The sequence below is a fragment of the Mixophyes fleayi genome, chromosome 2 (assembly GCF_038048845.1).
Source record: "Mixophyes fleayi isolate aMixFle1 chromosome 2, aMixFle1.hap1, whole genome shotgun sequence".
Taxonomy (NCBI): Eukaryota; Metazoa; Chordata; class Amphibia; order Anura; family Limnodynastidae; genus Mixophyes; species Mixophyes fleayi.
Genome location: NC_134403.1, coordinates 198,926,128 through 198,948,977, shown reverse-complemented (window position 1 = coordinate 198,948,977; position 22,850 = coordinate 198,926,128). Strand labels below are relative to the sequence as shown.

Genomic DNA, 22,850 nt, shown 5'->3' with positions numbered 1-22,850 from the left:
GAGCTTTAAATGTCTTAAAAAGGTATTTGGGGTTAGAAGCTTGAGCATAGATAAGAGATTGGAAGTATGTTTGTTTTACAGTGTCCAGAGCATTTCGATAGGAGCGGTAGATAGAAGTATATGTGAAGAAGTCATTAGAGGTGCGAGTTTTACGCCAGTGACGTTCTGCTTTACGGGAAAGTTTTTGAAGATATCGCGTTGCTGTAGTGTGCCACGGCTGACATTGAAGTCGACGTGTAGTATGTAGTGTCGCTGGAGCCACTTGATCAATGGCTGTTGCTAAGGTTTGGTGAAAATGAGGTACTGCCATTTCAGGGGAGGAGAATGTAGAGATAGGGGAGAGAAGGTGTTTGAGAGGTGGAAAATTGTTGAATATTAATAGAATTAATATTTCTGTTGGATGAGGAGGCTTGGTAGAGTTAGACAGTAGAGAGGTTAGAGTAGTGGTGGTGAGCATGTAGCTGATAAGGTGATGATCCGAGAGGGGAAAGGGTGTGTTAAGAAAGGTAGAAAGTGAGCATAGTCTAGAGAAAACAAGGTCAAGGCAATGGCCATCCTGATGAGTAGGTGATTCAATCCACTGCGAGAGGTCAAGTGAGGAGGTTAGAGAGAGTACTTTGGAAGCAGCTTTGGAAGGTGGGTTATCAATGGGGATGTTGAAATCACCCAGGATGATGGGGAGGATGTCTGAAGATAAGAAGTGAGGGAGCCATGCAGAGAAATCCTCAATAAATTGTTGGTGTGCTCCAGGGGGACGATAGATCACCGCAACACGTAGAGAGAATGGATTAAAAATGCGAATAGCATGTACTTCAAAAGATGTGAATGTGAGTGATGGGACATTTGGTAGAACTGTGAACGTGCACTGTGGGGAGAGAAGTAGTCCAACCCCACCTCCTTGTCTGCCTTCAGGTCTGGAGGTGTGGGTGAGTTGGAGGCCACCATGTGAAAGTGCTGCAGGTGAGGTAGTGTCTGATTGCATGAGCCATGTTTCAGTTATTGCCAGAAGGTTGAGGTTTTTTGAGAGGAAGAGATCATGAATGGAAGTAAGTATGTTACAAACAGAGCGTGCATTCCAAAGGGCACATTTAAAGGACTTTGGAAGAGAGGGGAGGCAGGTAATGTGTTTGAGGTTTGCTATAGAGCGGTAGTCTTCCTATGTATGTGTGTGTGAGGAGTGTGGGGGACCTGGATTAGGTGATATATCACCGGATAATAGAAGCAGAGAGAGAAAAAGATAGGTAAGGGGATTGTAAGATGTGTGACCTTTTATTTTCTGGTGACAGGTGGAGGCTTTACTTGTTAGAGATAACAAATAGGACAACAGTTCATGGGTGTTAACTAGAGGTGAGTGGAGCAATGAAGGTGCAATGTGGACAAATGTTTGTGTTGGTGGAGGGGTGAAAGATGACACAGTTCTAAAAATAATGCCATGAAAAGTGACCAAGAAGAGCAATTTGTTAAACATTGTGATGAGAGTAAAAGCAAAAAAGTAAGGGTGTTTTAAAGATAGATAGACAAGTATTGCAGAAATAGACTTTACAGATATAGCTTATTCCTGGGAGTAATCAAATGTAGTCCAATGTTTGTCAAACTGTGTTGTCCAACTGTGCATTTTCATACACTTTGTGAGAAAAACACACTTAATGTAGAAAACACACACATACGTCTCACCCACATACGTCACCCCTTAGACTGAAGCTAAGATGTAGTCAGGCTAATTTAGGAAAACACTACAGTTGTGCTAATTGGTCAGCTAATGTGCAGAAGTACATATATCATAACTTTAAACTTACCTGCGGTACAACATCTTGAAGAAATGTAACAACACTTTCCATATATGATTGTTCCCTGGAAAAGAAGCAGAATTAAATTAAACAAAATAGGCTAAAGTTGACAGGCATAAAAGACAAGTTTTTTACATTGACAAAAAAAACGGGTTGGGTATGCAAAGTCAAAATGTCTACAGATTCATAATGTTGAATGTTGACATGTAAAATGTGGACAGGGTTGTAAAGTCAACATTCAAAATGTTGACAAATCACTAGATTTAAAACAGCAATACAATGAAAAAGAAGAATAGACAACAAGAACTGTAAAAAAACCCAAAAAACAAAACAAAAACATAAAAAGAGCATGCCACCCTAAACAACTTAACCAACCCTAGTGGTACTAGCAAAATTGGGGGAACAAAAAGTGTGTGGGGCCCCTCTGTTTTTACCATTACCAGCACTAGGCGTTTCCAGCCTGGTCTTGTGGCATTATAGCAATGAAACTTGCAGCGTGGTGGCCTCCTGTCATAACGCCAAACCAGCCCCAGATCTCCCGAGGCAATCCAGCCCCAGGCTTACCAGCGTGGGGCTGGTTTGGCACTATTTCAGAGGGGCCCCACGCTGTGTGTTTCCTTGCTATAGCGCTACCAGCCCAGGCTGGAGAAGCCTAGTGCTGGTAATAGTTAAATTGGGGGACTCCTCGATTTTGCTGGTGGAAGACTATGCTGGCAGCACTAGGGTTGGTTAAGCTGTTTGTGTGGATGGTTGCGCCATTTTTTATTTTTTTTTAAGACATTTATTGGCATCAGTTTTTGTTTTGTCGTTTTAAATCTAGGGATTTATGTCGACATTTTGAACGTAGACTTTATAATTTACAACATTTTACATGTCAACATTTTAAATGTGTTGACATTATGAACCTGCAGACATTGTGGATCAACATTTTAGCTATCTGCGTTTCAACCGGTGGTAATCGTGTTAACGGGGACGAGAACCCCGACACGATTTACACCTCCACTAAAATGACGATTCCTGAAAAAGACGAAGGCAATTTAAGCAGACTTACCTTATCGTCCACGTTAACACATCCCCACCACTAAATTTCTGTCAGCTTGTACCTATATTTCCCATAGGTCTCTTGTACACAAACATCATTTTGCTGTTATTTACCGGTTACATAAAAAAAAATGCTGTACATAAATCAGATTCATTTTCCATCAGGTATCAGTTATTAAAAATGACCAAAATGAGTCAATACTGCACAAACTTTGTCCAAGTACAAAGCAAATTAATGAAGCCAAAATATTTTCTAGACCTTTACTTTCACTCTAATAATACAAATAAATTGTTATGGAGATTATGCAAAATGAAGAAACCTACAAATACCTAAGGAAGACAAAGCAAAAGCATATATGAAAACCTTGCAAACAACCGAGTAGTGGCGAGGTACTTTATCTATTTCCAACATCTCTAACAATGTAGATGCCGAAGACAAAACAATATTTTTTATTTTTTTTATAATCTGAACTACAGAAGAATACACATTAGTAAATTTGAGTTAAAATTTACTAAAACTACCTTTAGGTACAAGATGTCATTTAGCTGCAGATTTATCATAAGCTACAGAAGGAATACTGGAAATGATCTGTCATTCATACTAAAGACTGAAAATTTTAACTTTATTAACCTGTGACTTCTTGGTATTTGATGCTAGTGGTAGAGGTTACCAGCAATTAGGGTCTGACCCTGCTTGAGTTGGAACTGATCCTAACACACAGGCAGACTCCATCTGCTGTTTCCACCAAGCCCGATAACAATCCAACAGATTTTTGTGCAAAATTGGACCAATTTTCTGAAATCTTCCTGGGTATGTGACTTAAGCATGAATAACAAGGAAAAAAAAAATCATATTCTTACGTTACTGCCTGAGGTCGAACCATCACACCCGCTGTACAGCGACTTGGGCGTCGAGGAGATTCTGTAGTCATGTTTGAATAATGAACGTCTTTACTAACACCAAGCTGTAAAGAAAATAATGGCTTAATAAGAAAAATTCACTTGGGAATACGATTTGCTGTACTTTAAACAACAAGCATGAGTTATCATCCAATGAAATATTCTCTAGCCTAAAAGATGATTTTTTTCCTTTTAAAAAGGCATACAATGTATACCATTAGTGAGTACAGAGTGTATGCTTCAATACTAAAGAGAACTTATGCTTGGATAGCGTGAGCTTGTCACGAGTACACATACTTTTACAACAACATGCAAAAAAAAGACTACATTGTGTGAGATGACATTAGTTAAACAGATAAAGCGGTGAATGGGGCGATGTCGACAGTCTTATCCTCTCCGCTACAGGTGTTAGAGAGTGGGTCGCATCCTATAAGCTACATGGCACGCATTTTGTACCTTTCAGTCACTCTTCTGTGGGAATATGCATTTTTAGGTACACTTCAACAAATGTAATAAATAGCACAGACATTATCAACTCAAATGTAAGAAATAAAAGTGCATCAATTCAGTGGAATAAAACAGTCAGGTCCTCTGCTGATGCAGTTCCTGACTTGTCCTGAAGTTGGTACACAGGGGTTGCAGTTTGGGGCATACCTCTTTTCTTCTGTCATGGTTGTTCCGCTGCTGCTGAGTTTCTCACTCCAACCAACACCAGCCCTGCCCAGGGCCCTATCCACAAACTCTGAGTAGCAGCAATGCAACCTCTACACAATGAGCCACAGGTTGACTTTACAATTTGATGTAGCCTTGTTGAACCCATTATACTTGTACAGACTTGGATCTGTAAGGCTCTTAATGACCAGCTGCTCTCAAAGACCTGTCAACTCCTGATGCCTCAAAATCCAGGCCCATATAAAGTAGGTTCCTGTGACCACACATTGCTAGGTTGTTGAACTTGATTCAGATCAGTAGAGACTAATTGTCCACTTCTGCAATTGTAATTCACCAGTTTAATGCGTGCTATAAAAATATCTGAGATCTACCAAAAATATTATAGCATACAATCATTAAACAGCAATAGAGGCACTAGTAAGAGAGGATTAACTACAAATGTGCTAGTTGTCTGCACTGTAAAATATATCATTTCTAGGAAACTGAAGGTTGTATAGGGACACTCTTAAGCCCTGAGTAATTAAGGAGAGCAAATCATTAAAAAATGAGTAACTTTGCACCTGGGCAAAACCATGTTGCATTGGGAGGGGATATAAATTCAAAATGTGGGGACAGATTTATAGTTGGGGTAAGACATGTCATAGATCAACTTTAAATTTCAGTGTAAAAAATAAAGCTATCAAGTATTTGTGTGCTAGATGAAAAAACAGCTAGTATTTAACTTATGGGCAAAATAATAAACTAATTGCATCCCTCGCATTGTAACATGGCTTGTCCCAGTGAGCATTTACTAATTTTTTACCTTACTTTCCTTAATGACTCAGGCCCTTAATGTACAAATATAACCAAAGTAAGGGTAAGTACACACTGAAGAATTTTCCGACCAACGTGTTATCTACAACGACATTACCTTCGACCAAAGGTCTGATCGCTCGGATGATTAATGGAGTACATACTAGTCACGTTTTAGATGATTAGCGAAAGACCAACCATCTGGGCAGCGACTTTTCACAGCCATATTGTCGTGAGCATAATTTTGTACACACTGAAATGACTTACGAGGTACATGTAACGATATCCTCAAGATATTTAAGTAAGGGGCAGAGCATATTTATTAGTAACCACCTCAAACCTCATAAATAAGCGAAGGTAACACATGTTCTTCATACATTCGTTAGCACGTGTACGTTCGTTCGGAACCGCACATAAACAATTTTTTTTACGAATATGGATACTTTTGAAGAACCACAAGCAACTACTCTTTTTCTGCTCAATGTGGCAAGAAGACTGAATACACATATTTTGCCTTTTTATTAATGTGTATTGAGTGTACAATAAAGTGACATATAGCTATACTTAAGGAGACAGACATAAGCAATACACATATAAATGAAACATTGTTTTTTTATAACACTACACTGACAAAGGTTTATAATTAAACTGGCAGACATATGCTGTACGCTTTAATGCAATAGACACCTGCTATTGCTTTACAGCAGGGGTCCTCAAACTTTTTAAACAGGGGGCCAGTTCACTGTCCCTCAGACCGTTGGAGGGCCGGACTATAGTAAAAAAAAACTAGCAATGATACCGCACTTTAAAAATAAATTTATAATGCACATTAAAACTAGCAATGATACCGCAAATTAAAATACCATTGCTAATGCATTATTGGGCATGGCCAGGCCACCCTCCTACAGACAAAAAAAACTGCATTGTTGTGTACACCATTGAACGGTCACCAAAAATTGGGATTATCCCCCTTAGAATCACAACATTTCACAGACTTTGCTGCTCTCTCCTACCTGTTCTTCTCACTTTCACCACCTGTGCTGCAGGTTTCTTTAGTTGCGGCTTGTCTGGATCCTGAAATGTTAGGGGCCCTATTTGGAAAAAAAAAATGGGTACATTTAGAAAATTACAGCCATCCCCGGCGTTAAATCAGTACCACCCATGATTAATAATTAGTCCTTCCTCCAGCCCTAACATTAAAATAATAGTATTCACATTTAATAAATAAACCTATTTCCCTCCCTACAAACAGCCCCAGCAATAAATTAATAGTATTTACATTTCAGAAATATACCTATTTCCCGCAACCATCACTGCCATTAAATAATTCATAGGCACATTTAATAAAGGGACCTCATTCTCCCCAAACCACCCCATCTTAAATTAATTGTCCCCACTATTGTGTCTCTCTCCCCCCTTTTTCCTCATGCTGTGCCTCTCCCCCTTTTTCCTTACTGTGCCTCTCTTCTCCCCCTTTTTCCTCCATACTGTGCCTCTCTTCTCCCCCTTTTCCCTCCATACTGTGCCTCTCTTCTCCCCCTTTTCCCTCCATACTGTGCCTCTCTTCTCCCCCTTTTCCCTCCATACTGTGCCTCTCTTCTCCCCCTTTTCCCTCCATACTGTGCCTCTCTTCTCCCCCTTTTCCCTCCATACTGTGCCTCTCTTCTCCCCCTTTTCCCTCCATACTGTGCCTCTCTTCTCCCCCTTTTCCCTCCATACTGTGCCTCTCTTCTCCCCCTTTTCCCTCCATACTGTGCCTCTCTTCTCCCCCTTTTCCCTCCATACTGTGCCTCTCTTCTCCCCCTTTTCCCTCCATACTGTGCCTCTCTTCTCCCCCTTTTCCCTCCATACTGTGCCTCTCTTCTCCCCCTTTTCCCTCCATACTGTGCCTCTCTTCTCCCCCTTTTCCCTCCATACTGTGCCTCTCTTCTCCCCCTTTTCCCTCCATACTGTGCCTCTCTTCTCCCCCTTTTCCCTCCATACTGTGCCTCTCTTCTCCCCCTTTTCCCTCCATACTGTGCCTCTCTTCTCCCCCTTTTCCCTCCATACTGTGCCTCTTTTCTCCCCCTTTTCCCTCCATACTGTGCCTCTTTTCTCCCCCTTTTCCCTCCATACTGTGCCTCTTTTCTCCCCCTTTTCCCTCCATACTGTGCCTCTTTTCTCCCCCTTTTCCCTCCATACTGTGCCTCTTTTCTCCCCCTTTTCCCTCCATACTGTGCCTCTTTTCTCCCCCTTTTCCCTCCATACTGTGCCTCTTTTCTCCCCCTTTTCCCTCCATACTGTGCCTCTTTTCTCCCCCTTTTCCCTCCATACTGTGCCTCTTTTCTCCCCCTTTTCCCTCCATACTGTGCCTCTTTTCTCCCCCTTTTCCCTCCATACTGTGCCTCTTTTCTCCCCCTTTTCCCTCCATACTGTGCCTCTTTTCTCCCCCTTTTCCCTCCATACTGTGCCTCTTTTCTCCCCCTTTTCCCTCCATACTGTGCCTCTTTTCTCCCCCTTTTCCCTCCATACTGTGCCTCTTTTCTCCCCCTTTTCCCTCCATACTGTGCCTCTTTTCTCCCCCTTTTCCCTCCATACTGTGCCTCTTTTCTCCCCCTTTTTCCTCCATACTGTGCCTCTTTTCTCCCCCTTTTTCCTCCATACTGTGCCTCTTTTCTCCCCCTTTTTCCTCCATACTGTGCCTCTTTTCTCCCCCTTTTTCCTCCATACTGTGCCTCTTTTCTCCCCCTTTTTCCTCCATACTGTGCCTCTTTTCTCCCCCTTTTTCCTCCATACTGTGCCTCTTTTCTCCCCCTTTTTCCTCCATACTGTGCCTCTTTTCTCCCCCTTTTTCCTCCATACTGTGCCTCTTTTCTCCCCCTTTTTCCTCCATACTGTGCCTCTTTTCTCCCCCTTTTTCCTCCATACTGTGCCTCTTTTCTCCCCCTTTTTCCTCCATACTGTGCCTCTTTTCTCCCCCTTTTTCCTCCATACTGTGCCTCTTTTCTCCCCCTTTTTCCTCCATACTGTGCCTCTTTTCTCCCCCTTTTTCCTCCATACTGTGCCTCTTCTCTGCCCCTTTTTCCTCCATACTGTGCCTCTTCTGCCCCTTTTTCCTCCATACTGTGCCTCTTCTGCCCCTTTTTCCTCCATACTGTGCCTCTTCTGCCCCTTTTTCCTCCATACTGTGCCTCTTCTGCCCCTTTTTCCTCCATACTGTGCCTCTTCTGCCCCTTTTTCCTCCATACTGTGCCTCTTCTGCCCCTTTTTCCTCCATACTGTGCCTCTTCTGCCCCTTTTTCCTCCATACTGTGCCTCTTCTGCCCCTTTTTCCTCCATACTGTGCCTCTTCTGCCCCTTTTTCCTCCATACTGTGCCTCTTCTGCCCCTTTTTCCTCCATACTGTGCCTCTTCTGCCCCTTTTTCCTCCATACTGTGCCTCTTCTGCCCCTTTTTCCTCCATACTGTGCCTCTTCTGCCCCTTTTTCCTCCATACTGTGCCTCTTCTGCCCCTTTTTCCTCCATACTGTGCCTCTTCTGCCCCTTTTTCCTCCATACTGTGCCTCTTCTGCCCCTTTTTCCTCCATACTGTGCCTCTTCTGCCCCTTTTTCCTCCATACTGTGCCTCTTCTGCCCCTTTTTCCTCCATACTGTGCCTCTTCTGCCCCTTTTTCCTCCATACTGTGCCTCTTCTGCCCCTTTTTCCTCCATACTGTGCCTCTTCTGCCCCTTTTTCCTCCATACTGTGCCTCTTCTGCCCCTTTTTCCTCCATACTGTGCCTCTTCTGCCCCTTTTTCCTCCATACTGTGCCTCTTCTGCCCCTTTTTCCTCCATACTGTGCCTCTTCTGCCCCTTTTTCCTCCATACTGTGCCTCTTCTGCCCCTTTTTCCTCCATACTGTGCCTCTTCTGCCCCTTTTTCCTCCATACTGTGCCTCTTCTGCCCCTTTTTCCTCCATACTGTGCCTCTTCTGCCCCTTTTTCCTCCATACTGTGCCTCTTCTGCCCCTTTTTCCTCCATACTGTGCCTCTTCTGCCCCTTTTTCCTCCATACTGTGCCTCTTCTGCCCCTTTTTCCTCCATACTGTGCCTCTTCTGCCCCTTTTTCCTCCATACTGTGCCTCTTCTGCCCCTTTTTCCTCCATACTGTGCCTCTTCTGCCCCTTTTTCCTCCATACTGTGCCTCTTCTGCCCCTTTTTCCTCCATACTGTGCCTCTTCTGCCCCTTTTTCCTCCATACTGTGCCTCTTCTGCCCCTTTTTCCTCCATACTGTGCCTCTTCTGCCCCTTTTTCCTCCATACTGTGCCTCTTCTGCCCCTTTTTCCTCCATACTGTGCCTCTTCTGCCCCTTTTTCCTCCATACTGTGCCTCTTCTGCCCCTTTTTCCTCCATACTGTGCCTCTTCTGCCCCTTTTTCCTCCATACTGTGCCTCTTCTGCCCCTTTTTCCTCCATACTGTGCCTCTTCTGCCCCTTTTTCCTCCATACTGTGCCTCTTCTGCCCCTTTTTCCTCCATACTGTGCCTCTTCTGCCCCTTTTCCTCCATACTGTGCCTCTTCTGCCCCTTTTCCTCCATACTGTGCCTCTTCTGCCCCTTTTCCTCCATACTGTGCCTCTTCTACCCCTTTTCCTCCATACTGTGCCTCTTCTACCCCTTTTCCTCCATACTGTGCCTCTTCTACCCCTTTTCCTCCATACTGTGCCTCTTCTACCCTTTTTCCTCCATACTGTGCCTCTTCTACCCCTTTTTCCTCCATACGGTGCCTTTTTGCGTTATTCCCTTTTTTTTTTACTTACCTTTCTATTAGCTTTTCTTTTCTTCTCCTCTCTTCTGTCTTCTGTCTTCTTGCTTCCTCTCCGCGCTGCTCCTCACTGAATGACAGGCGTGACTTGATGACGTCACGCCTGTCATTCAGTATCAACAGTGCAGAGAGGAAGGAGGAGGAGGGACGCCAGCGCCGCGGTGAGGTGAGTAGTGTATCTCTTTTTTTTTTTTTACTACCCGGCTCCCCCCACCAACGAAGGGAGCCCCGAAACCCCCCTCCCCGCTGACGCCGTGGCGGGCCGGATAAATGGCCTCAGCGGGCCGCATGTGGCCCGCAGACCGTAGTTTGAGGACCCCTGCTTTACAGCTAGAAGCACCTAATTACCAAATGAGTGACGTGCAGACACCACGTGGTACTGGTACAGGCATCAGAAATTAACATGCACAAAGGAGTTCAGCTTGAGGAAGTATCGGAAACTTATACACACTACATGATCGTTAGGTGGATTGGTCAAAAATATTAAACAGTACGACCAACCAAATGAGCCGACAATCGACACTTTGGAATGACTTTCGACCATCGTGTCACTATACACATTAACCTGACTTCCGACCGAACAGTCGTATGTCGGCTGATATGCCCGATTATTGGCAGAAAACGCTCCAGTATGTACCTAGCCTAACTCTCCATAAAATAGATTCATAGGTTACTATCATAAAAGGTACAACAGACCCCAATTATAGTGAGGAATAAGAACAGCTAAAGGTGCAAATTTGTACCTGGACAAAGGATTTTGCAACACAAGCGCTGCAACATTGCAGGGAAACGTAGCAAATACAGCTTTACCTTAACATTGCAATTTAGAGTTGAGATAGGATGTGGCCCCTAACCCCAACCTAACTCATCTGGCCAACAGTGTTTTTTAACAGTAGGTAACAATAATTTGTTATCTATTGTTATCAATGAAGCATAATTTATGATAGTGGACTGGCCTCATTTAGACAAATAAAACCAATAGTTATTTTTCTATAATCAACTGACCAAATAGCACATAAGTAGATAGTTTGTATTCATCCCAACTAAATTTTCACATTCAATCTAAGGCAAAATGTGTTTGTGAGAAATACCCACTTAGTATATAAAGTATTACATCTTTCCTATCCGTTTCTCTCTCTCTCTCTGCTTCTATTAGCTGGCGATATATCACCTAATCCAGTTCCCCCCCTACATACTCCATATACACATATCAGAAAATTCCTGAAATCCAACAAACCTCAAACACATCATCTGTCTGCCATTTCTTTCAAAGTCCCTTAAATGTGTCCTATGAAAGGCACGCTCGTAACAATACTCATCGTCTTCCGCTCAAACCTGAAACTTCTGGAAATACCAGAACCATTGCTTACACAATCAGACACTGCACTACCTGCAGCTCTTCCACATGGTGGTCTCCATTTCATTAAAACCTCCAGACCTGGAAGCAGACAAGTAGGTGGGGTTGGAAATTCACAGTTCTACCAAATGTGCAGTTACTTACACCCACATCTTTTGAAGTACATGCTATTTGGATTTTTAACCCATTCTCTATGCATGTTGCTGTGATCCATCGCCCCCTTGGACCATACCAACAAGTTCTTGAACATTTTTCTGCATGGCTGCCTCATTTCTTATCTTCCAACGGTGGACGTGACCACAAAGCACACGCGGATGGAACAAGGTAAGTGAGAGGGATGGGGTATGTTAATGTAATGTGTGTGTGTGTGTGTGTGCGAGAGAGTGGGGGGGGGTGTTAATATAGTGTGTGTTTGGGGGGGGGGGGAGTATGTTAATATAATGTGTGTGGGGGGAATATTTTAATATAATGTGGGAGGGAAGGGTGGTCTTAATATATTGTGTGAGGTAGGACATTTAATGGTGGAGTGCAGGTGGGGGCGATTATTATTTAATGGGTGCCATTTTATTTGTGGGGTGATGGTGGGGCAATTTAATTTATTGGTGTGGCTTTTAATTTAATGGTGGGACCTATCAAATGAAAATGGGGTGGTTGGACCTTTAATTTAATGCTGGGTGGTTTAGGGCTATTAATTGAATATGGGGCTGAATTTATGGAGAAGGGCTATTTATTAAATGTGAATATGAATTATTTAATGCCAGGGATGGTTGTGGGAAATGGTTATATTTTTTAAACGTAAATGCTATTTAAATTTATTGCTAGGGCTGTTTGGAGGCAGAGAACTATGGTTATATATTAAATGGGAATACTATTAATTAAATGCTGGTGCTGGTTGGAGGCCTAATTATAAACCGTGGGTGCTACTGGGGCTGGATGGAGTTTTCTAAATTTCATGTACTCATTTTTTTTTTTCAAATAGGGCCCCCAACATTCCAGTATCAAGGCAAGCAGCAACTAAAGAAACCAGCAGCCACAGGTGGTGAAAGTTGCAAGAACAAGTAGTCTGCCAACTGTCCTAAAACTGATGGAGCAGTCCTGAATTTGGGTGACCGTCTCGCTTAGTCAGGATTTGGTCCGACTATAAGCACAGTTAGGAGGTATGTCTCGCTTCAAATTGTACTGCTTGTAAAGGCGGAGCTGCAACTAACATTAGTGCACACAGAATTGCCTGTTTATTGTATTTGTCTAAAATTATAACCATGTTACATCATGTCTAAAGTGCCTCACGCCCCCCTTAGCCTTAATCCAGCTCTGTGGAGTTGGCAGGTAAAAAATTACTGCTTTACAACGGTAATGGAATGGAAAGCAATGTTAGGTTAACAATGAACAATGTATTTTACCTTCATGGTTCATATCCCAAAATTTTAATTTGAAGGATTACTGCCCTTTAAAAGGACTCCCACATTCTGCTTTACATTCAGAAGCTTCTGAATAACGGTTAACACTTCTAGCTACCTAGCTGCTACCTAGCACCTAGTGAATGAACCACACAATTCAATTTACTCAGAACACTCTAAAAATTAACTATAGTAAATTCTCTAGAAATCACATGATCATCTATGTACAATTTTCTTGAAGCCAAACTTCTGCCCAAAATTCTAATGTACACCAGTCTGTCAAGCAGACATGGCCCTTTGACACTAAACCTGCCTAAAATATCCTGTTCAAGTTTTGTAACCTAGTGTGTGATTCACTCACATTATATTGCAGGTACACTTTACCCCTTCAAGTTAGTATTTATTTGACCCTTGAATACCAGACATATTTTCACATTATGTCTTTTTTGCCAGTAATAACTTTTTTATGAACTTTTTATTATTTTAAAGTTTATTTGTTAAACCACAAATGCAAATTGTATCTTTTCAAAATAGCCAAAGGCCAAAGGCCTTTCATTTATTGACGTATGGGTGTGTATATCTAGCAGAACCATGTACAGAGCATAGCCGGCTCTGTACTATTGCGCGCCCACGGAATTGAAAACGAGGCAAAACGTCATTGTTACATCTTCGGATCTTGCAAGTTTTGGATTCTATAAGTACTGCCCTCCACGGCGATCCAGCGCCATTTCACAGAGGGACACAGAAGGGGTTGCACAGTTCTAAGCAGTCTGTAGAGCAGTTGGCAAAGTCATAGGTAGAATAGAAAGAGGAGAGGTAGCAGTGTTCTTCAGAGACTCCAGTGACATTCAGGAGAGCTCCAATGCCAATTGTCATTGCTGAAATACAAATACTAGGGCTGGCAGGTACGGTGTTATCAAAATGGATTCACAGCAGTACACAGAAGAACAGGAGCACCAAGCAGCGACTGCAACCAGTCATGATGATAGTAATCCCTCTACGTCATCTGGTAAAGCCTATGTAAAAGTGCATAGTGTTTCTAAGTCAGGGAAACCAAAATGTAAAAAAACACCTTTTACCGTGGTCAAGAAAAAAAGACCTGTAAGCAAAGTTAAAGGCAGAAAATTGCCAACATGCCATTCTATACACGCAGTGGCAAGGAAAGAATGAGTGCTAGTTCTGCAACTGTCACTGAGGAATCTTCTTGTAAGGTCAGTCGTGACCAAGCAAGACCTTGTCATTTGGACCCCAAAAGTGGTGTCCAAATACTTTTATGTGTAAAAGCTGAGCTGGAAGAAAACAGTAAGGCATTAGAGGAAAATGTATCTTCAGATTCAGAAATGACACAAATCCCTGAGTAGAGTCCATCCACAAGTGCCATGTGTAATCATGACCATTCTGATAGTGTACCCATAAATAGGGCCCCTTTCAGCATTTCTGCAGATGTGTGCATGAACAGCCCAAGTGTAGCCGGTGATACACAAATTGAGGATGCCACTTTGGAATTGCAACAGGATGAGGGGTATATTTGTGTAGCCGGCGAGAGCGCTAATGAGGATGATGTTGTTTGTGTAAGTCCTGCACCTGTGGAAGCAGTTCTTGCACGTGATAAGGCGGCAGCCATTGTCATGCCTGGCGTAAGACCAAACAATCCACCTCTTATGTGTGGAATTATTTTTACCCAAATCCTGACAACAGTTGTCTAGCCATTTGTAGTGTTTGTAAAGCCACAATCAGTAGAGGTAGGGACCTCAATCATCTAGGAATCTCATCCATGTTACGCCATTTGAAGCGAGTTCATGGCAAGCTGTTGGGAAAATTGGAAACTTATACTAAAAAAATAACAAGCAGTCCATCATCTGCTAGGACCCTTCTCTCAAGTACATCCTGACGCCTGCAATCTACACCCACAACACCGTCCTCATCAATATTTTCAGTAGCGATGAGAGTTAATCCTGCATCCAAGTTGCTAAGGCCAGATGACTCCTCCACTATCCTGGATTCCTCAGAAGAATTTTTGAGTGTTAGTCCCACTGCTGCTGCTGGGGGTGAATCTTCATCCCAGAAGCAGACCAAGAAGAAACTACTAGTAGTTTACAACAACTGACTGTTAAACAATCCTTTGCAAGAGGAAGCAAGTATGAAAGCGGTCACCCAGTCGCAAAGCGGATCACAGACGCCATGACAACTGTGCTAATATTAGATCTGCGTCCAATATCCACTATAAATGCAGCTGGTTTTAGACAATTACTTGAGGTCTTTTGCCCCGTTACCAATTTCCATCACCATTTCACTAGAAAAGCTATTCTTCACCTCTACCAGAAGGTTCGTAAAAATGTAATTATTAGGCTACAAAATGCCATTCTACCTACTGTACACTTATCCACAGATATGTGGACAAGCGGTAGTGGGCAAACTAAAGATTATATGACAGCCCATTGGGTTGGTGATTCGCCTTCACCAGCAGGAACAGCAGCAGCATGTACCCAAGTATGTCAAATTTGTCAGAGACAGGCTACTCTGTGTATCAAACAAAACAATTTTCACCGCACCAAGCTCAACCCCTTGTATATCACAGAGATCTATTTGTCTCCTCAGATGGGGAGGTGCTCCTACACATTACCAATATATATCTTAAGAAAAGGGAAAAGGGAAAGGGGAAAGGGTAGGAAAATGTGTATATAGGGCACTCTTTTGGTACTCTATGTACTATATAAATCTGTTAAGAGTAATATCTTTATTAGAGTAAACACATAATTCGTAAGCGAAATAATTAAAAAACCTATAGTGATTGAGAATATTGACCAAATAAACTTGGTAGAACACTGTTAAAAAGTAGTAAAAAAGACTACTATGCTGTCTCACTATGTTTTGTCACTAATGTTGAGGAATGAGCTGCACCAATATCATATAAAGTGTTGATTCAGTATACAAAAAATTATTATGTTGGGTTATCCTTATTGTGTATCCAATCCTTCTATCATTTCATAGGTTTATTATAGGACACATCGTTTCCCTTTCATAACTGGATACAGAACTCCTCTCTTACTCACAGTCCCTTATTATTGCTCCTTGGGGTAGAACTAGGTACTGCACTGGTTATTATAGTGTGGATATTAATTAACTAATAGTGCAGAGGTACATATTCTAACCCCTCTACTGCTAGATAGTAATAATGTAATATTATGTTCCAGTCTATAAATTGAGCAATATAGAGGACTGGGATTAGGTATCACTGAATATCTAGATACCTGTCTAGCCTCCTATTCCGTTCATCTACCTCCAAATCTGCTAATAGGAGAGGTGCTCTATGATATATGAGCTCAGATTAGCGGGGTTACGCTAGGTACCATACTACTGTGCTAGAGAGCACACGCTATTTAGAAGAGTACATCAAACTAGCTGATCCCTGACTAGTTAGACCTTGAGCTCATATATCATAGAGCACCTCTCCTATTAGCAGATTTGGAGGTAGATGAACGGAATAGGAGGCTAGACAGGTATCTAGATATTCAGTGATACCTAATCCCAGTCCTCTATATTGCTCAATTTATAGACTGGAACATAATATTACATTATTACTATCTAGCAGTAGAGGGGTTAGAATATGTACCTCTGCACTATTAGTTAATTAATATCCACACTATAATAACCAGTGCAGTACCTAGTTCTACCCCAAGGAGCAATAATAAGGGACTGTGAGTAAGAGAGGAGTTCTGTATCCAGTTATGAAAGGGAAACGATGTGTCCTATAATAAACCTATGAAATGATAGAAGGATTGGATACACAATAAGGATAACCCAACATAATAATTTTTTGTATACTGAATCAACACTTTATATGATATTGGTGCAGCTCATTCCTCAACATTAGTGACAAAACATAGTGAGACAGCATAGTAGTCTTTTTTACTACTTTTTAACAGTGTTCTACCAAGTTTATTTGGTCAATATTCTCAATCACTATAGGTTTTTTAATTATTTCGCTTACGAATTATGTGTTTACTCTAATAAAGATATTACTCTTAACAGATTTATATAGTACATAGAGTACCAAAAGAGTGCCCTATATACACATTTTCCTACCCTTTCCCCTTTCCCTTTTCCCTTTTCTTAAGATATACTCTGTGTATCACCAGCTTCACTAAGCTAATAATCTGTAACAAAAACTAAGGGATGTCATTGCAACATGGCTTATCCCGCTTGGACTTTGCTCAGGATATGTAATTTCTGATAACACCACTAAAATTGTGAGAGCATTACAGCTGGGTGAATTCCCTCACATTCCCTGTTTTGCTCACACAATAAACTTGGTGGTGCAGAGCTTTTTTTAAAAAAATGACAGGGACGTGCAGGAGATGCTGTCTGTGGCCGGTAAAATATCTGGACAATTCCAGCATTCGGCAACAGCGTGTAGGAGCTGCAAGAGCAATTTAATTTGCCCTGCCACCAATTGAAGCAAGAGGTGGTGACAATGTGGAATTCCGCCCTGTATATGATTCTGTGGATGGAGGCACAGTGAAAAGCCATCCACGCTTACTCCACAATCCATGACACTGGGAAAGGAGGGGGATGTATTTTACACAAGTGCAGTGGAGAATACTTTCCGTGTTGTGCAAGGTGCTGAAAACATTTGAAGCAGTCATCTGTGAAGTGAGTTCAGACACTGCTAGCTTGAGTCAAATGATTCCCTTAATTAGACTTTTGGAAAAATAGCTTGAATGAGTAGATGAAACAAAGCAATTCTGCTAAGTATGTCGGACTTGTAGATCAAGTACTTTATTAGTTTCGCCAGGATCCAAGAGTTATCAAACTCTTGAAATTGGATCACTACATTTTGGTGACTGTGCTTGATCCCCAGTATAAGAGCTATTTCTGCTCTTTTGTTTCCAACTGACCCAGATCTGAAGAGATGCAAGGAGCTCCTGGTGAGCAAGATGACAGCTCAAGTGTTACGTTACAGGACTGCATCTCCTCCTTCAGTTTCTCACTCAACTTCTGCTAGGAAAAAAACTTTGCTTTCCCAAGAGACCCAGCACCAAATTTTAACATCTGGGGGTAAATGTATGAACCTCCGGATTCTTCATCTCCGGCGAGTTCAGCATCTTCAGCGCTTAAATTTAAAGCGGCGCTGCCTTGTAAAGGGAAACTTCCCTTTCATACATTTACCCCCTGGTCTGGTCTAAAAGAATTGACCAAAAAAGGTGACACCTCTGCCGTAACTTCACCTGATCCTACTCTCAGCATCCAAAGGATGGTGGAGGATTAGAAATAGAAATAGATACATCAGACAGTCCCTTTACAAACTGGGAGGAAAAAAAAAAGGATTTTTGAAAACCCATGTACCAACTCGCACTGCCTAAGCCGCCCACCCTCCAGTGTGCACTCGGAAAGAGTTTTCAGCACAGCTGGGAACCTTGTCAGCGATCGGCGTAGGAGGCTACTTCTTCAAAATGTGGAAAAGATGATGTTCATAAAAATTAACTTCAAGTTCCACAAAGAAGGCCTTTCCCTTCAATTACATCAAAATACAGCGACTTCTGTAATGGTGGATTCCAGAGGTGATGAATTAATAATGTGTTAGGATGATGTATACACTGATGAGGGTGAGGATGAGGCTGACGACAACAACATCTTTCCACAGTAGAGTTCATTAACAGCACTGTTACCTTAGGGTCATTATTAACTTGTTTTGAGGGGGCCCAAACAAACCAAGCACTTCAGCCACAAAAGTGCCACTGCTTGTGGTTGAAGTGCTTGGTTTGTTAAAGTGTGCATGTCCTTTTTAAGATCAAACATAAGGTTGGGTGGGAGGGCCCAAGGACGATTCCATCTAGCAAAACTTTTCTTTTCTGCCACTGCTGTGTGCCAATGTGTCCTAGATGTGCTAGGAACTGCCGTGTTTGAGTCATTGCTTTGTTGCTTAGCATCAAGCCAGGTCGCTGCAGTATTTCTTTGAAAGTGAATAATATTGTGACCTGTGAGGTGGTCAAAATTGACTGCAAATGACTTGAAATTGAGGTTAATAATAATGTAGGATCAAAAAAAAAATTATGTGAGTTTAGCATATTTTAGCAATTTTTCTACAAAATCCAGATCCAAAACCAAAACCACTTCACGGGGGTCAGGGAGCATCTCTAATACATACATACATACATACATACATACATACATACATACATGTTTTTTTATTTCACAAAAAAAACACTTTTCAATAATTCTTTAATTACAATAATTATTTCTTAGTTCCTTTCACATCGATTAAAACACAAATTATACCAAAATTAGTCTGCAACTTCCAACATTTATAGGGAGTCCATATGTGTCTTTTAATACAGGTTTTGCATATTTTAATGTGCTAAAATGCAGTTTATTCTTAAATATGTTTGCATTTTGTTTTCAGGTTTTAACTTAGTTATCATTTTTGTCTTTAACATGGGAGACACTTTTTTTAACATTTTTTTACTACACTAGCATGTGCAACAATATAAGTTAGAAAGGAATGTTCAGTGGTCATTGCAAGATGGACTCGTAGGATGTAGAATTGCATGCAACAAACAGCAAGTAGTCAAAACCATCATTTGATGATACCACTCCTTTTAAAAAGTACAGTCTACATTTGGACAAGTTCCCGCTATCATACTGGGAGCTTTAATTTATCAATGAACTCACAGTATCATCGGCTCTGGGCAACCCTGGGCTTTGGGTAATAAGGGGAGGGATGAGGGTCTGGATAAGGAACCCCATTTTCTGCCTAATATGAGAGAAGGGGGAGGTAAAATAGTGGGTATGTATCCAAAAGTGCTCTAGTTGTTATAAGGTCCTTTCACTTTTGTGCAATCAGGTTTTTTTTTTGTTTTTTTTTAACAAAGTGTGTAGAGCACTATGCAAGTGTAAAAGAGATTAAAAAAAAAAAGAAGACAAAAACTGTTTTACTGTCCAGTCAAGCACATACTTGCCTACCTTTGCCAAGTTTTATCTGGGAGAGAGGCGTGTCTAGAGGGCGGGAGGGGGCGGGGCATGGTAAATAATATCAATTTTGGCCCCGCCCCTGCAACAAACGACATATTTGACGTGGACAAAATGACGCGATTCACCGCGAATCCCACAATTGCGGGAGATTTGCCAGCTCTCCCGGGAGTCCGTGAGACCAACCTGAATTTCGGGAGTCTCCCGGACATTCCGGGAGAGTTGGCAAGTATGGTCAAGAGAACATAGAAAAATGGTAATGCAGTGACTATGACAGTCAGGTATCATATTGCTCTAAGCTCACACCTAGGCAGCTTCTTTCCTGTGTCAGCATCCTGAATGCTTGCCTGGAAGCCAATAAAGAGCGATATGCATACCGATTGTCACTGTATTCATATAGTGTTACACTGTTTTTATTCTCTTCTCAGTCAAAGGAGCATAAAAAATTATAGGCATAAACATTAGCTTGAAAGTGAGACAACAGGTATATTTTTGATAACTTTAGTGACAACACTGTCTACCATACAGCGAAACTAGAAAAATAGACAGTGAATCAATTTGAACAGCCTGTATGCTTATGAATCTTAATAACATTCAAGTTACAGAGGTGAACAACTGGGTGCCAGGAACAGGATAACGATGGAGTAAGCAAAATATTTACATTTTGGCGCAGCAGAGGCAGGTTAAAGCTTCATCAGAGAGGGCAAAATACTGAAAACCGGTTAAGCCAGTGGTTCCCAAACTGTGCGCCTAGGCTCCCTGGAGTGCCTCAGCTATCTCACAGGGGTGCCTCGGCCAGGGCTAGTGGTAAGCAAGGCGGTACTTATTTTGGTAATTATTTTGGCTTAGGGGTGCCATGAACTGAAAAAGTTTGAGATCCACTGGGTTAAGCCACAGAGATTTAGTTTTGTCTTTAAAGTGCAAGTACCTTTTACACATGCATCAGATTCTACTACAAATCATTATCTCCTTTTCAAAATGTCTCTGGTTGCCAAACACATACACAGGTGCTCAAAGCTTTAAGCATGTCTTGTGATGGCAGAGGGGGAAGAAGGAGGACATCGCAGTGCAGAGAGAGCTTAGAGGGGATTTCCAAAACCTCTCTGCTTACTACATAATGTGCCACGTGACTGTGGTTGCCATGTTAATCCAGAATCATAAATCATTAACAGCAGTCTGAAGAAAAAAAAAAACCAAGGGAAATAGTAAATACCAATATCCTTCTTATGGCCTGTCACATTTATTTATGTTAAATATTTGACTTTTTTCATGGGATTCCAACTTTATATGCCTCAAAAGCTCGTGCATCCGATACTCAAGGCTGTTTACTGCCAGGCTGCAGAATCGCTCTGTCATTCCTTAACAATGGTTACCTCTATTTTACCAAACCCAATATAAAATATTTCTCCTAACATACAAAGCCATTAACAAGATAGAGCTTCACTTGCATCTGCCTAAGATCTGTGTTTCTCATCCACACTCATTACCTACTTCCATTCTAGGTTACCTGACTTTTCTTAGGCTGCAACAACACACAGAACATGGAATTTCCTCTCAAACAGCAAGACTTCCCCCCTAGCCTCCAAAATTTAAAGTGTAACCTGAAATCTCACCTATTCAGGCTACCTTATCTCATTTCCAGCCCACATTCTTAAAGTCCCCAGGCTAGTCCACAAGATTAATACTCCTCTACACAGTTAACTCACACTTAGGGGTATATTTACTAAACTGCTGGTTTGAAAAAGTGGAGCTGTTTCCTATAGCAACTAGAATCTAGTTATCATTTATTTAGTACATTCTACAAAATAACAGCTAGAATCTGATTGTTTGCTATAGGCAACTGTAGCCAATCATGGTCAATTTTGGCAAATTGAGTATGTCCTGTGTTTTGAGTGAGTAAATAGGGACAAGTCAGTTCAATGTTTTGTTGTTGATGTTTTACTTTTCGAAAAAAGTAGTAAGAATTTACTTTTAAAAAAAGTACAAAGTAACATAACATACCCTGGCCAAAAACTTCATAATGTGGTGAAGGTTTTGGTCACAAAAAAAACTTACATAGGTATTAGTATAACATCACATTTTGTAGCATTCACTGACCTAAATCTGTTAAAAATATAAACAATGGCAAGTTAAGTGATGAATCATTATCATTCGGCCTAGCCCAATATTTAATTTATGTTGAATCCTAATTCACAGTCAATTTATATATTCAATATAAATCACAGCTGGATAACATTTTACACAACTATGAAACCAATTTTTGATTTCCAGCCTTGGCAATTATAGTTGTGATAGATTTAGCAATGCAAAAAGTAAATATGGTATGGCATTATAAAACAATGCAGCAGAGCCAGAAAAGTCAGCTGTCTCATTAGCAGTTATGAATAATAATACATTGTGGCTAAAAATTATATTAAAAGAACAAAAACAATCTGTGGCTTCCCCACTGACATCTCCAAGGAAACCAATTATAACATTGGTATATCCATGGCCGGATTAAGAAGAGGGGGGGGGGCGCACAGGGGGCACGTGCCCTGGCCCCCCCCTCTCTCCGAGGGCCCCCCGCATGACCTCACCTGCTAACAGCAACCGCGGTTCTGCTGTCACAGAATGGGTGCATGCGTCACTGGGGACCCCGCAGGTCGCCGCATCTGACAGCTGTCAGTTGGAGCTGCTGCTGCCCCTTTGCATGAAGAGAGTAGGTGAGTCGCCATAGTGGAACAAAAAAAATAATTCATATATAAATAAATATACCCTTCATTATGAAGGTTCTTCTTAAATATGCATACACATATGATTTATTTACTTTATGTATATACATATTTACATTATTGAAACATAACTGATAAAATAAATAATCATATGTATGAAGACCCTCCTGCTGAACCACACGCGAACAACTTTTTATGCAGCTTTATTGTCAGGATGGTTAAAATGTATTTGATACCGTATGAGTTTCACAGCAATTATGGAGACCCTAAACGCTAGCTAGACATAGACCAGCTCTCGCAAGACCAGCCAGCTTCCCCGGCGTTGGTCTCAGTGAACAAATGAGACAATCAAGCTTTTATACATCATACTCCTCCCCCAGCCTTAGCTTGATGGGCAGGTGACACACCCACCTTCTATTTAAGAGGAAACGCCCATCACTGG

General features: G+C 41.6%; 1 protein-coding gene across 10 annotated transcripts in view; it reads right to left on the bottom strand.

Annotated features, from left to right (window-relative positions):
• The window catches only part of BCAS3 (BCAS3 microtubule associated cell migration factor), a 1,120,339-nt gene that overhangs the window by 1,083,728 nt on the left and 13,761 nt on the right, over nt 1–22,850 (bottom strand). For all 10 annotated transcript variants that reach the window (XR_012688055.1, XM_075195324.1, XM_075195323.1 and 7 more), the window contains 2 exons: nt 3,690–3,793; nt 1,797–1,851 (listed from right to left, as the gene is read on the bottom strand). Coding sequence is in view for 9 of the 10 variants with exons in the window: in XM_075195319.1 (XP_075051420.1) it covers nt 1,797–1,851; nt 3,690–3,793 (159 nt within the window). In the remaining variant the exon portion in view is untranslated. The remainder of the gene's footprint in view (nt 1–1,796; nt 1,852–3,689; nt 3,794–22,850) is intronic.